Raw genomic sequence first — 17,052 nt, 5'->3', positions numbered from 1 at the left:
ATCAAGTCTATTTTGACAGTTTAATTATATCTACCCCTGGCACGTCATTTCGAATACTGTAGTTATTTCCTTCCGGCATTTTTAATGACCGGACTTTGCTTTCGTAACTTAATTTTTTGAATTTCAGTTGTATTTATTACGTAATTTCTATTGATACGCATACAGTAATTTATATTTAAATGCTGCATTTTAAAATTATTGTTCATTCTCAGTGTGTGAATGTTACAATGCGCATCAAATTTGGTTATATGGCGACTTTTGGAAGAAATCTTTTTTCAAATCCTTGCCCCCTTTACCTGGAACCAAGCCGCTATTTGCGTCATTAGGCCACCACTGATGTAAGTATAAAGAACAATCAAATTTTCAATTTCAGTAACTAAATTTCAAAATTTTTCTTCAAGCAAATTCTGAATATACTCAGCCCTAATTACTTGAAGCTTATTTTAATATCAACTGTATACCTTTGGCGACCTGTTGTTTTGTCAGCTTCAGCTACGCATATAAATTTAATGCATAGCAACATTTCATCATTCCTCCAAAAAAAATTCATGCTAATTGTGGCAAACATTAAAAACGCGTCTTTAAATAGTTTAAAATCCGTTTTATTCATCTGTGCACGAATCATCCGAAAGGATTCAAGTCCCCAGAACTATCATAAATACACTGTCCGATTCTTTTATTATCTAATTTCCGCTGTACTGTAACTTCACTTTCTATTTTTCATGTAAACTACACATACATAAAATTCTTCCTTTGCTTTCACAACGGAAGAAAATCTCGCATTTAAACATTTTATGAAACAAAACAAAAAAGTTTGAATTTCGGTGAAACAGTTAAATATATTACAGAAAATTGTAAAATAAAGTTACATTTCAAAAGATTGTTAAAATTTAGGGAAATTTTGCACTCAAATTTCTATTATCAATAACTTTTTTATAAGATGTGCAAGAATCAGTTTTGCACAACAATATTTTCGGTGTTATGTAAAAACATGAAACTGTAGCTAAGAGAGAAACATACACACTCTTCTTTATTAATAGCTGAACATTTTTGTGACCTGCTGGTTCGCCGGAGATATTGGTTATATTTAATTTCATTTAGATATATAAATTTATATCTTTGATTCTATCTAATTGGAAAATATTAAATCCATATTATTTTGTTTTACGTCTATTCATTGTGTGCGTGAAGTTCAGCAACAATCCACAAAACTTAAATTATATAATTAATAAGACAAATTTTTAAATTTTGAAACGGTGTGACATTTATTATTGTGCGGTAATATTTTTGAAAGCTACAGCAGATTAACGCCAAAATTCAGCTTGATTTTTAATTAAAATTTAATTAAAAGTTATTTTTAAACTCCGAGGTGCATATTCTCACCTTCTAAGATATAAACGTGCCAAATTTGGAATCTATATAGTCTAGCCTGAAGGGCGCCAACACATTCATATTTACAATCAGTGTAGATAATCTTTGATAATTCATAATGATGGAATTTGAATGTTTTTCAGGCTATTTAGATCCTAAATTCACGATACTATAAATAGTTAAATGGCTGCTACAAATTATCACACTTGTTTATTTACAAATAAGCAATTTTATTATTTAATAAACAATCAAAAACACAGAAAGTTCTAAAATATTTATTAAGTAACATTTGGTAACCATATAAAAAGTCTTGATAAAATCTTAAGCATAGTTTGGTGTCGTAAGAATTTGAATTTGTTCCGAGTACATTAATAAGTTCTTGTAAATATTCGTAAAAATATTTTTGTCGTTTGCTTCATTTTCAAAGGTTTCCTTGCGTAATTATTGCTGCATCGCATTTGTCGTATTTGTTATTGCATCCAAATTTTGCAAGACGGAGATTTCTCATATTCAGAATTAATCATTGAGCCATAAATTAAATCGGGAACCAGTCACCGAGAAACCTTAATACACAGGATAAATAAAAATTTGTTTTAAAATTCCTTAGAAAAATTAATTACTAAGCTGGTTAAATTGTACGGTTGTACGTTGAGACAATGTTCGCAAAATGGTCGAATGTTGTTGAGTGGGCGAAATCTCATTTTCGTTTTGATCCACTCTCAAAACTTGAACAGTCGGCTGTCTGCTCAGTCGATTATTTATTTCCAAAACAGTATGGTCTTTCCTTTTGCTCCAATTTTTTAAGGAAAGCGACTTCCAAATATACCATGGTTCAAGAGGTAATTTGATTAACAAACATTTTGGAACAGGAAAAACACCAAACAAAGCGGCCACATAGATGCCTATTAATAAGGTCGCTACTCGTCCAATTATATCCCAAGAGCGATGACACTGAAGTTGAGTTGGATCAGTTAAAAATATATATCCCAGCAATGCTAGGATTACAAGAATTAAAAACCCACAAATGAGCATCATTATCTTAACGGCAGGAATCCACAGTGAAAGTTTCATGATGGATGTCTAGAAGGAAAATGAATTTGAATTATAGATCCAATTAATATTGTTTGTGTAATTATTATGTATTGTATTGCATATAATATATACTATACAATATATATTATAATAATGTAATGGCATATAATAATATAATATATCGAATTGTCATATAACGGGAAAAACATAGTTGTTAAATATCACAGCTGTTTGATTATAAACTGTGAGATTGAGCACATTTGCAAAATAGTTGACAAATAGGTAAATACACACACTTATTCTGCGATTATTGGGACTAATTATGAAAAGTCATTTAAGGAACAATTATTAATTAAACTAAATTATATTAGCCGATTTGCTCGAATAATGTCCAATTTTAAACCGGCACAGAGTTTATTTAGAACAGATGAAAAAATGTATACTGTGGTCAGAAGCGGATAAAATTCTGGATGGCATTTTTGTATTAAGCTGTCCTTTTTGTGAAAAGACAGTCGACGAGCACACTTATCAATATGCATGGCCCCTTTTATGTTGAATCTGATCTCAAACCTATTGTCCTTTGGTTTTTACTTCCATATGGGGAATTTGATCTCGGTTTTGCTGTCCTTTCGCATTTACTTCCCATCAGGACGGGTATGTAAAGTTCCCGTACTAAATATAGAGGATATGTGCATATTAGACCGGTGGTAACCGACAATTCCTGCTGCAAACTGCATGATATAGACTTCTCAGGATTTTACTAAAAAGCAATTCGAAAGAATGCTGAATCAAAAGAAAGCTTTCATAAAACGATTTAAGACTTCATAAAAACCTTAGGATGTAGTGTTTTTAATTGGTTGTCATTTGCATTGAAAAATCATTATCTTTTTTGTTATTTTTTACTATATTTTTATCATATTATCAAACAAACAACAAAAATAACTAAGGAGAAATTTGCACCAGGATATAAAAAGATTTTTCACCCCCTCCCCATTCATCACTTATGATTTAACTAGTGTAAATAGTGTCTAGGGCTTCGCCTTTTTTGTACCCTCATAAAACATACCAAGTTCATGCTACAAAAAGTGGCATAAACGCACTAATGCTTTGTCTCTATGACGTCTGGGCATCAATATCTCCTTGCCCCTTTCACGATAGCCACTAGAAATGATTTGGATTTTAGAAATTAAACTGGATTTCTAAAACTTAGTTCAGAATTCTATAGATATTATTCTATAGAATTATATAGTTCATAAAATTAAAATATGAATGAATTTATAACGAATAAAATGAAAATACAAGTGGAAGAAGTCAAATTTTCTTTTTTGATCCAAGAGAAATATGTTTATATTCACCTAATAGAAACAACACCAAAATTTGAAAAAATAATACAACAATTTTTCAACATGCCCGAGGAACTTTTGAAACTCAATAAACTTCGCAATTCGAAAATCGAGCATAGATTATACGATGGTATCAAAAACATTCTAAATGTAAAATTGAACATTTATTAATATTTTGTCTACATAACGGATATTTTTTCTTTGAAATTTTTATCTAAATAATGCAAACTATATGATAGTGAAGATAAATTGTAGCTAAGGCATTGTAATTATCACTTAGAACGCAGATTTTATATAATATCTTTAAGTTATATTAACATGTTGATGAAGATTAGAAAATTATGTTAGATTCGAATACTAAAAAAAAAAGATAAATATTTATCCTCACAAAAATAATTTTAAATACATCACCGCATTTGAAATACGACCCATTAGTAAAGACATTTGAAATATATGGGTAAAGCGATATTAATTTAATATCAAAAACATCTACAAATATTCAAGATTTCATTTTCTACATTTGTAGAAGCTCCATATATATATTAAATATATGCCGAAAAACGTTTTCTTCCTGTAATTGACATTGTGTATACTGGACCGAACTTACAAAACAGCCCGATTGCTATTTTCTAATTGTTATTCTAGACAAATTTATCTAAGCAGAATCCGATTTTCATTTAAACTTATGTATTAAATTAAATTCATTGAATTCTTTTTACTTGTAGAGTAATTTTTTAGAACCTATCTAATTCCATTTTTTAAAGTTCCTTTTAGAGATTTAAACTAATCTGTACTATTCCATAGTACCCAAATTCATTTGTTATCATTTCTACAATTGTTTAGAGCAAACATGGATATAATTTTCTCGTTTTTATTGAAATAATATAGCATTCACTGAAAGAAATAAAAACAGCATACCGAAAAAGAATAGTGAAAAAATACATGAAAAATATAAACATTTTATTTCGAAAACGTAGAAATAAATTTCATTATTTTATAAAGCTTTTCTAGAGATTCTGTTTATTCTTAAAATAAATAAATAAATAAATGATTTAAAATGCCCTTGGCAATGTACTACTGTATATGATATTGATAATACAGACCGAGGAAGGAACACCTAAAATTTTTCCTAATAATATTTACTAAAGAATCATTTTACAAAAACTTGGCATTTGCGCACAGTAATCTTAGTTAATCAAACAACGCATATCTTAAGAGCATACATCAGGGAAGGAAAAAGAAAGGGGGAAAAAAACTGCAAGGGACAAATATAACTTTTTCCAAGAGAGTTGTAACTTAAAACATAGCCATTAAATACATCCGTTTTAAAATTTAAAAAAAAAAATCAATATTCCAATTTATTGCAAGAAGAGATCTCATTATATACAATGTTTATGAAAAAGGAATAGATGAGAAATAAATCTTTAAACAGCTACGTCTTAATAATTTATTATATGGATATAACTTTTTAAAGTCTAAAATATTGAAATTTAAACATAAAATAATGCCAAAATATAACTTATTTACATTTTTTTAAAGAATGAAGTAATTTGATAACTTACGCAACAGTTCTGAATTCAATAGACTTAACAAAACTAAGAAATGGATTAGAGACCACTCTAACTTTTTGAAGGAGAAAAAAGAACTGCTCTGATTCGTGCAATTATTTTACCCTGCTCGATCCCCCCCCCCTTCTAACCTATGTAAATTGTTGCTTAATTTCTTTGATGGTGTTTATAGAAACCTTTTTCATTTCTTCCGCATTCTTCCAACACACGTTAATCTTTGGATACTATCGAAATATAAAAATGCGTTTAGGGATATATTAGAACTAATGTAAGGTTACATATTCAAGTTATATAAACAAAATATAGAATGTATATATAATTTTAATTATACTTTGTATATCTTATATACTTGTTTCAAATGGATAGGTAACCCATATATGAACAATTTAAATAAATTTTAGCTTTAGAATCTAATACCTAATTTTATTGATATAATGATGGAATTGCTATCAAGACATTTAGAGTTAGATCATCTATTTTAGGGACATTAGTGTTTATAAATTCTCTTCATACAAGAAAAATGAAAAAAGAATTGTTTCTATTTTTTTGGTTAGTATAATTCGAATTCATTGTCATAATGTCATTTGTTTTATTTTGGTTATTCATTATTATTGTTTATTTATTTATCTACGTTCCAATCAGTCAATCAGTATTATGACACGTGACTGGGAAAATTTATTGTTATGTTTACTGTGTGGGCAGTTGAAGAGAAAAAGTAGTTTTGAGAATGAAAAATTTATTCCCCTTCACATTTTTGTTACTTGATATATAGCAGTTGAACTGCGAACATTAATCCGTGAAGCATAGTGTAAATAAGGACATAAGTATATGTATCAGAAGATTAAATAGCTTCTCGGAAAGTGATTTAATGAGATAAGTTATGCATTCCGTTTTATGATAACAGTTTTCCTTAGTCATCGTAGAAGTCTTAAATCACTATTTTATATTCTGTATCCAGACACCTCATAACAGCAGAGTGAATATTTAAAAGCGGCGTAATAATTAATTTGTTTTAATCCAAAGCAAGAAAATGCAAATAAAATACAGAATATCGATAAGTTCGATTCCATTTCGACTTTTGTGTGAGTTCTTGGTAGTTTCGTTTTTGAAATTTTTGTATGCTTTTTTTTTTAAATCAGTGAAACTTATTGGTTAAAACATATTTTCTGCTGACGAAAATGAATTCTTTGGTCTGTATTTTCTATGAACTTTCATTTTAAGGATATTTTTGAACGTTTGTTTCTGTCCAGAATTACATCTTTAGATTACCGTTTTTAAATATTTATTTTCATTCAAATGAAAATTATTATTAATGCATTAAAACAATTACAAAGTACAGAAATATTTCATTTTTTAAATATATATTATTTATATGATGACTGTGTTAATTAGTAATAAAACTAATATGAATTGCAATATTTACATAAAATAAATCAGCACAGATAGAAAGTATATAAAATAATTAAATAATTCATTTTATTTCATTGGATTTTTTTCTTTGCTGAACTGCATTTCATAGTATTGTTTTGAAATACAAACACTTAGTAGTTATAATTACTTTTTTTTTTTTTTTTTCATTCAAGATGGTTCTTGAATGTTGGATTAGTTCATAGATGTATAATTGAAATTATCACAAGTTTGACAAATTCTCTTATGTTTTGATCTGTATTATTATTGAAAATTTCAAAGTTTGCTAATAAGAATGCCTTAGTTTACTGAAAGTTAAATCCAGTTTATCCAGAGTTTAAAAAAGATTAATAATTTATTGAAATATATTGATTACACCACTTGATCATATTAATAAAAGTGCACTTTTTCAAAAATTTTATTTGAATTATTTTTCAATAAAGCACAATGAATGTTCTTAATATTAGAGGCAGAAAATGAAGGATATTTGAATAAATTTTTGTTTTAAGGATTAAGTTTCCTACTAAACATAATACCATTTTAATTTAATTTTTGTTATATATATATTTGGTAAGTAAGTTGTTTTTTGCAATAAAGGAAGAGAATAAAAAAATTTTTTTTTCTTCTTTAAAATGATTTCTATACTCATCAAATTTGTGTTCCATTTTTTTGCCAAACAATTTGGGGTACATTTAATTTTCTCTGTATTCTGACCATTGTCAAGCATTTGAATTTTTGGAAATTACTCTAAAATTGGGATTCTTTTCACTAATGTGCAGAAAGTTACTTTAAAAGTTATATATTTTTATTTTCTTTACTAGTTACTTACATGGTATTTTAAATAATTGAAATTTTTTTATTGCAGCTGGTTTGTTTGTTATATATAACAATTCAAGTTGGGCTACATTTGGTAAAAATATTGGATTTTACTGTGATGATGAAAGTATCAAGAAGCCATTTTTTGGAGACTCAGTTCGTGTATCATATTTGTTCTCTGTTCTTCTTGGACTTTTCCCTTTATTTGTAAGTATAAAATTTATTAATTCCCATTAAATATTTATTAGGTGGAAAAATATCTGTTTGAAATAACTTTTAACATGACAATGCAAATAAACCTTGCTTGTTATATGTAAACTGTAATATACATGGTGAAAATATCACTCAAAACATTATATGGGTAGATTATAGGACTTAGATGAGCTACCAAATTTAATACCTAGCTACTTTTGTTGGGGTAGGTGCTTACCAGAACAGGGATTTTAAGAAGTTAAAAGTTTTTAATTCTTAATCTACTTTAAAATTCCAAGCTTTATTTATTTATTTTATAAGTTAATAAAGTTTCTCTTTATTTATTTATTTAATAAATGAATAAGGCTTCTCAGTTGTATCAATTTTATTTATGTACAATTTTTCCCAGTAATTTTCATAAATTGTGTTTTACAAAATACCTTTCATCATTTTAATTGCTGAATTTATATACTTGTGCATTGCAATGTTGGCTAATACACTTTTTGTATGTATATTGTTGCAATATTATGACAGAAAACAAAATGAAAGAAAATAAACTACTCAGGCCTAAAATATTATTAAAGGTTCAAATCTTCTTTAGCCTTTTTTTTAAAGCTGCAGCAAATCATGCATGAAAATGAATGAAAGATTGACAATGATGAGCAGATCAAAACCACATCATTGTAACCAGTTTTCAATACTAAATTTTTGATTTTCCAGGTGCTATGTCTTCTCCTGACTTGACATTCTGCAGATATCAAAATAAACTGCCATGAGAAATGTTTGTAGAAACTAAAAATTTAAACAAGTTTGCAATTTATGATTTTAAAATCATTTGAATATAATTACAGTTAAAACAAAATGTTAGATAACAAGACTCATATATTGCATAACTCTATTATATAAAATTATTATTGAGCAAAATTTAAAAGCAGTTTCTGATTTTTAAAATGAAAATTTTATAAAAAGTGATGAAATATTTAATGCTGTAGTGATTAAATTATCATTTTATAATAATCATTGAAATGTAATATAATTTTATCATAATTTGCATATTTATTTTTAAAATAATTTTTTTAGTGACATATATTAAAAAAATACATTTAGAATGTAATTTTATTCTAAATAATAATATATGAAATCAAAGACAAAAAAAAAAAAAGTCATTAGGCATTTCCCCCAAGATGAATGAAATTTATTAATTTAAATATTTCAAAATCTTGGCCTGTTGCTAAGGTGCAACTGCTGACTGAAGTTAATAGCATAGTATACTAAAGTTTTTGATGCTAATATTGTGTTGCTTTGTTCCATAAGGAATGGTCTTGACTTCAAGTCATTATTAGTGTAAAATATGACATGCTTAATGAGATTTAAGAACTTTAAATACAACCTAAATTTTATTTCCTCATTTCATTTTGATAATTTAGAGAATAAAGATCTAGATTAAAGGCTTCCTACACCAATTATATTTGAATAGTCTGCAGTTTGCTGTGCAACTTATTATGTTTTAAATAAAAATGTAAGTACCAACTGATTAAAAAAAATTTTAATTTTAAAACATACAATAGCAGTGTTAATAATATTTGAAACAACTTTAGGTTGTATTTTGCTTTGAATTAAATTTTATTCCCTTAATTATATCAACAGCATTTCATATATATATATATATATATATATATATATATATATATATATATATATATATATATATGTTTAGTTATATACTCAGTTTCAATATTTATTTGTATTATATATTTGTTAATTTTCTTATAGATTTATATATCAGAATGTCTCATGCGGAAAGAGGTAAAGAATAGCTCTCATCCTAAAATATCTCCTTGTAAAATGTTTTTGAAGTTTTACTACTCTGGTTTCCTTTATGTCTTAGTGCTGACTGAAATCTTAAAGGTGTTTTTTACAGAGCTAAGACCTCATTTTTATTATTCTTGCTTACCAAATATGACCAATATTGATTGCTCAAAAGGGTGAGTTCTTTTGTTCTCATTTAACATGTTTAATAATCATGATACTTAATCATATAAAAAAAAATTATGTTCCTACCAATTTTATTGCAAAGGTACAAGGTGTCCACTCTAATTATAGTTCAATTGCTAATGTTTTAATTGTTAGAGATCAGCATATGGTTCTAAATGAAACTATTCATTAAATGTTGTTAAGTTGCATTTTATATTTCTTCAATCTATTTACTGTTGAAAAATATAGAAAGTTTGTGAAAGTTTCTGTAGAAATTCATTAATCTATTGAAAGAAATTTTGTGATAGATTATTTTTAAATAGATTAATTTAAATTCAATTTATACATGCATTAGATTAAACAAATTCACAATATTATTAAAAATATATTATAATGTTTCTGCAAATTTATTTTAGATTTTTTAATGGGATTTTGTGCTTTCCAACTATAAGATTAAAATTCCTTTCAACATAACTATTTATAAGTTAGTAACTTGCATTTTCTAATAGTGCAGCAGTTTTTCATTATCTAATTTTTCTCATTTTTATTATTATGCTATATTGGGTTATATTTTGAAACATTTATACTATTCTTATATAATTTATTATACATTGAAACTTTGATTATGATATAATATTGTCTGAATTTAATTCCAAATAAAAAAATAGTGATTATAAATTCATTTTTTTAGATTAATTACTGATTTTAACTGTACTAATGATGGCCCACACTGGCTGATCCATAGAGATATTTATAAATCATTCCCTTCTGGTCATGCAGCTCTTTCTTGTTATTCTTTTATATTCATGACTGTAAGTATTATTTTGTATTAAAAATTCGAATGTCATGAATTTGGAAAAAATATCTGGGAAAGTACAAAGCCTTTTTAATATGTGTTTTATTTATTTTGATCTGTACTTTTTTGTTATATTTATTTTATAATTGCTGTAACAGGTTTTTTACTGTCCAATATTTTTTTCTTTTTTCTTTACAATTTGGTTTAATGACTAGCATGTTAACATATAGCACTAACATGATTAATGTTGTTTTGTAGTATTTGATATTACTAAACTTTTAGTCAAGGCCTATTCTTTTTAATTCAGATTAGTAATATCTTTATATTTTATTTAGCCCTTTATTTATATTTTCCAATTACATATTGCAGATATTTGAATTTTTAAAAATAAACAGCTTATTTTTATATTTTGCAATAATAACTGTAATTTGAAACAATGCATGTTTTTTCTTTTTCACTTAAGTGCATACTATATTAAGTTCAAGGTAGTAGAAAATGTATCTGATCTTGCTTTTTTTAATTTTAAATGCAATAATTTGATCTTCAAAAATACTAGTTTATTTTTATATGAAATGCAGATAATCATTTATCTAAAAAATTCTTTTTATAAGAGTTTTTTTTATTATTTTTTTTATTATTTTTTTAGAATTTCAAACCATTTGAAACTAAAAGTTTGCTTTTGTATTTTAAGAAGGCAGAAATCTTTAGTATTTTTATCATTATGATCTAAATTTATTTTTTACTTATTATGAGAAATGTGTTGTGAAACTATGTAGTGTAAAAACTTTGTTTCTCAGAAAGAATTTTATTCATAAATAAATATATATATATTTAAGCTTAAGTTATTTTTCAAACACTAAGTTATTGGTGAATGAAATTGAAGAAATTCCTTTTATAACTTATTCAGCTATCAATTCCAGTTGTTGACTTTTATGGCAAAAGTTAAAAATTTATTCCTGACAATTTTTAAATTAATATTTGTATTTATCATATTCTAATATACTTTCAATTTCTGATTTGATTCCACCATATTGAAAGAAGATGGAGGGAAAAAGCAATTGAAAAATAACTCATTTTTTAAGATAACTTCCTTTCTTTTTCTTTCTTTTCATTTCTCTCTGTCTTTTTTCTATTATCCTTTGTTTATTTCATTTGCATATGTTTGTTAAGAAGGAATTTTATAATCAGTTTTTCATTGACTTCCTGTTTTTAAAGATTCTTATCTTATCTGTTATGTCTTTCTTTTTTCTGTTATCCTTGGCTTCCTACTCACTTTTTAAAAATTTGATTTGCATATATGTATAAACAAAGAATTTTATAATCAATTTTTTCATTGACTTCCTGATGTGCTGCAGTTTTAAAAATTCTTATCTTGTCTGTTCTCAATGACAGCATACTATTTTAATATTTTCTGACCCTAATTGTTAGTTTTAATTAACTTTAAATGCAAGTAGTTTAATTAATTTATTTGGTAAGTGATTTGAAAAATGATTAATTTGAAATTCAAAAATATTTATTTTAATTATTTTTTTTAAAATAAGTATTAATAGATGATGCATATTTTAATGCATTTAAAATATGGTTTTAAGGTAAGCTATTAAATTTATTTTTTTACTTCCTTTCACATTTCATTGCATATAGTATTTATAAAAAAGATTGGATTTCATTATTTTTTTGTTTGTTTTAATTGTTAAATGATTCTCTTATTTTCTAGTTTAGAATGCAGTGTATTCATTGGCAGTTTATTTCATCTTTTTATATTATCATAAAATATTCAATATTTTATTTGTAGATATACATATATTCAAAAAAGAATAATGCTGTCAACAGTTCTTTGAAAATTTGGTGGTCACGGATAATTCCTCCTTTATGCTTTGCATGGGCAGTTATCTGCTGTGTTTCTAGAATTCTTGATAACAGGCATTTTTGGTGGGATGTTTTAACTGGAATTTGTATTGGCATGTTTGGAGGATTTGCTACGGTTTGTATTAATATAAATTGCTTATTGTTAAACTTTCTTGTATAATTTATATTTAATTAATCGTGCATATTTAAGATTCTACACAATTTTTTGAAGACTATTGTAAACAATTTGAGATTGTGCCAAGTTGATTTCTCTTTATTATTTATGTTGATCTAATCTTCAACTTATACTTTGCCTTTTAAGAGGAAAATATGAAACTAATTCATTAGGCTCTAATTTTTTTATTTTGGAATTTAAAAAAAAATTGATAAATCGTTTTTGTAATTTTATTCTTACATAAAAAGTAAATAAAGTGAAGCAAAGTAATAATAATAATGATGATGTTAATGTAATTAATATATATTTATTTGATGTATATTTATATTTATGTATTTACGTGATGAAACATTTCAAAAAACACTTCACTAACTAAATGCTCTGGTTTCATAAAAAAAAAAAAAAAAAAAAAAAAAAAAAAAATCACAAATCATTTTTTATAATCAATAAGATTAATGCACTTTTTTATACATAAATTTTTATTTTGTAAAAAATTTTCAACTTTTATGGAATAACTTATATAAAAATTTGTTTTGTAAGAAGTAAAGTGAAGGTTATTAGAAAATCTGATAAAATGATCAGGAGACTTCTGAAATTTTTGCATTATAAATAACATTTTTCAATAATTGAATTTTTTTGAAATTCATTAATTTAAATTTTAAAATCCATTTTCATTAATTTATAAAAAAAAATATTTTTATGTGAAGTTTTTTGTGTATTATGGATATTTAAATAAGAATTTCCTTATCCAGTAATTGTTTTAGAATTTTACAAAATATTCTTGCAATGAATTGTATTGAGAATTATATATGTATTTTTAAATTTTATTCACAAACAAAATTTTTGTGTTAGAGTACATTTTATTTATATTAAATATAAATTGTGCATTTTATGCTGTGGTTATATATTGTTTCTAATTATTTTCTTTTCTAATTAGGCTCGTTTGGCTTTGATGAAAACTGCATGCAAATCACAGCCTTAATTATTTATTTTTGTCTGAAGTAAAAGAAATTTACCATTTGTATATTTATAAGCCCTGTATATAATATTGAGAATTTTCAAGACATGTAATTGAATTTCCTGACTTAATGGTGATATGTATAGCTTTGTTATTAGAGGTTAATATGTGCAAATGCATGAAAAATATTAGTGAGATTATGTTAAAAAAATCTAATATATATAATATTAAGCAAATGCCAATATATTCAATGGGTTGTATTTTTATACTTTTATGTTTTGAATTCTTATTACTGCATTAACTTGTTTTTCATGCGAATAATATATATCTTTTTATGATATATTAAAAAACATCAGTTTTTTAGTAAATTAATTTATTATTTTTTACCATTTTAGAAAATAGTTATTACATTATACCTTAATTATTCCACTTTGTTTCTCTGTTATAATAAAATTTAAACATGCTGTAGCTTTTCTGTGCATTCAAATGCTATTTATTAAAATAAGATACCCTTTTGAAAAAAAGTGTCAAGTTAATGCAGTATGGTTTTATTGACTCTGTCTTGTTCCTATTCTTTATTTATATTTCAAATGAGCCATTATTAATCGACTGTCTCACTAAAATAGACATCAAGTTTCCATTTAAGAAATTTTCTCTTTCTATGATCTCTTTTTTTTATATGTAATTCTATTTATTTATTCTTTATGTATTGTTATTTGTGCAGTGGCATATTTCAATGTTTTTTTTTTTTTTTTTTTTTTTTGGCTTTGGGAACTAAACATTATCGGACCTAAATTTAATAAATTGGTTAATTTATTTACATATTTCAAAACATTTTAAAAATATTAATGATTTATTTTAGGTTAATTTTTTTAAAATTATGTTAAAGATTGTGAAAATGTATGTAATTTCATATATTTATTATGATTTCAGATTGTCTGGTATCCACATTTGTACACATTGAGACATTTAGAAACTAGATTAATTATACATTATAGAATGTTAATTTTATCTTAATACTTTATAATTCATAGATTCTATATTTTTATAAACTATTTTTAAATGGGAACTTGTGAAGTAATGTTTTTTAACTGACTTGCTTGCAGTTCCCTTTCAGCCTTGCTACCTTGTCTGCATAATCAGAAATTTGCCACTGTATTTATGTATAGATTTATTCTTAGTATTAGGTTTAGGATTTTTTTTTATTTTATTCCCCTTCGCACCGTTTTGTATTTTTTTCTTTTTATATATGTTTCATTATTATGTCATAGGTATATAGTTTGGTCGTATTTTGTAATTTTTGTGATTGTTTAGTATAAATAATAGATAAAATTTGAATTTGGCATAATTTTTCATATTATTGGTACATATATCTGAAATACAATTTTAGTAAACATATATACATTGAACAACCAAGTTTTATGTTTTTGGAAGTAAATGAACAAAATAATTATTTAGGACATATGTTATATTGTATTAATTACTAATCATATTACTTCTTTCTTACCTTCTGAATAGCACTTGTAATTTCAAAGAAATTAAGATTAAATCCTAATGCAGTAATCATAATTGATAATGTTTTGTAGTTTATTATAAATATATACTATTAGGAAGAAAGGAGAGGAGGGCATTTGTATGCATTAGTAGCAAATTCTTAATCTTATCTGGGATTTCTGTATGGTTATTTTTATTTATTCTGCTTTTCGTATAATGCAATATTTCGACAATTATTCAATCATTTCATATATTTTAATAAATAATTTCATACTGAATTATACTCAGAAATTTAATTGACATATTTGTAATGGTGGAATTAATTAATATATATGTATATTATGCATTTTCATTATTTAATTCTATGAGCTTGTCCAGTGTGAGAATTCTTGTACCTCAAAACCTGAGGTAACTTTTCCTACATGAAAGCAATTTTGAAGTATCCCGTCCATATTAGTAACTGGCTATAAATTTTTTTTCACCTTTAGACTTCAACTATGCATTTGAAAACAGTCTAATCTGGAGGTGAACAGTGAGACTTGGGGGAGAATCCAGGCTCATAAGATTAATAAGATATCTTGTTGGTTTATTTATGTTTTTCACTTTCATGATAAAATAACAATTATTTGTCGGAATATTACACTTTAAAAATATTTTTATTTCTAAAACACTTATATATAAATGAAATGAAATTTTGTTATTACAAGATTACATATTTATTGTGGAGCAAGTGATCAAAATAATGGTTTTATGCATTGAGTATGGGAAAAAAAAATTGTGATAAATCTTTGTAATGAGTATATTCCTTTAATATTGAAAATGTACTTTGATCAGTTTTATCTTTATGAGCATACTATTTCAAACGACTAAAATATCTACAGCTTCATCTTAAAACTTTTTATTGAGATTACAGACTTGGACTTTGTTTGTTGCTCAGTCCGTTTTTCTGAAGGCATGGTTGGGAAATTTCCCTCATTCTACCTGTAGTAGATTGTAGTATTTGTAATCATGACGCTATGACACTTAAGTGAAATGGTGTTTTTTAAAGTTGAAAAGCTTAAACAGTTTGTTGAAGTAAAGTGACTTAAATGAGCTTGTTATTAAATTAAATGTTAAATCCAAAATTCTTTTAATATTTATAAGTTTTTTTTTCTAAAAATTTTATCATATTTTTATTTATGATTTTTATTGTTGGTGTGGTATCAATGTAAAATTATTTCTTATTGTAAATACTGTTAAGTTTGACTAATTGGAATACTTTTAATAAAAATTCGTTGTTAGTTTGAATTTTTCTTTGACCTCTTGAGGGTTTTTTTTTTGTATTAAAATAAAGCTAAAAAAATTATTTTTATTTCTAAATTATTTCTGTTAAGTCTATACCTTGGTGATTATAATTTATTTTTAATGACTTTAATTCTCAAACTTTGAAGTCATTAGAAATGTGTTAAAATTAAGTGTTAATGAAATATGTGTATTAAAATACTTGCTTTTTATTATTTGTTTTTATTTACATATTATTTATTAAAACTGTTCAATGTTAAAGATAAACATGTCCTGCCATTTTTAGAAAAATATATCTACTTTCTCTTGCCGTACTCTTTTTTTTTTTTTTTTTTTGAATTTTTGTATAAATCAAATTTTTAGTCAACTTGTCTGTTTCAAATTAGTCATGTTACATTACATTATCGATTTTGTTCTAGAATTGTCTAAGGATTATTTGAAATTATTTATACATTTTTAAGTAGTATTATTAAAGGTACCCTTCTGAATCTATTTGAAATTCAAATTTTGACTTACTTGTTTAAGCAAAGAATTGCATTACATTTTTTTTTATTCTATCTTTTTAATTACTTGCCAGAATAGTCTTTTGTGCTACATTGATAAACAGGCAATTGATCGTGTATGTCCAAACTAGAATGAATGCTTGTTTTATAAAATCACCATTAGTAAAATAGCAAATTAAGCATTTTCTCACTTTTTTGGACAGAGATTGTGTATGTACAGTTTAGAGCAACACTATAAAATTTGGCTCTTGCATCATAAAATTCCTTCATACAATTGACATTATGGCTGTTACTTCA

At 25.2% G+C, this 17,052-nt stretch overlaps 1 protein-coding gene across 1 annotated transcript; it reads left to right on the top strand.

The window, feature by feature from the left end:
* Positions 1-5,990: 5,990 nt before the first annotated feature.
* Positions 5,991-14,195, top strand: LOC129984375 (phospholipid phosphatase 1-like). Its single transcript, XM_056094246.1, has 6 exons — positions 5,991-6,396; positions 7,587-7,744; positions 9,503-9,714; positions 10,395-10,515; positions 12,292-12,480; positions 13,457-14,195. The coding sequence occupies exons 1-6, from the start codon at positions 6,345-6,347 to the stop codon at positions 13,499-13,501; spliced, it is 777 nt and encodes a 258-aa protein (XP_055950221.1). The 5' UTR covers positions 5,991-6,344; the 3' UTR covers positions 13,502-14,195.
* Positions 14,196-17,052: the final 2,857 nt, after the last annotated feature.

The sequence above is a fragment of the Argiope bruennichi genome, chromosome 9 (assembly GCF_947563725.1).
Source record: "Argiope bruennichi chromosome 9, qqArgBrue1.1, whole genome shotgun sequence".
In the NCBI taxonomy this organism is placed as follows: Eukaryota; Metazoa; Arthropoda; class Arachnida; order Araneae; family Araneidae; genus Argiope; species Argiope bruennichi.
Note: the sequence above shows the minus strand (reverse complement) of the source record. Positions and strands in the feature narration are given on the sequence as shown.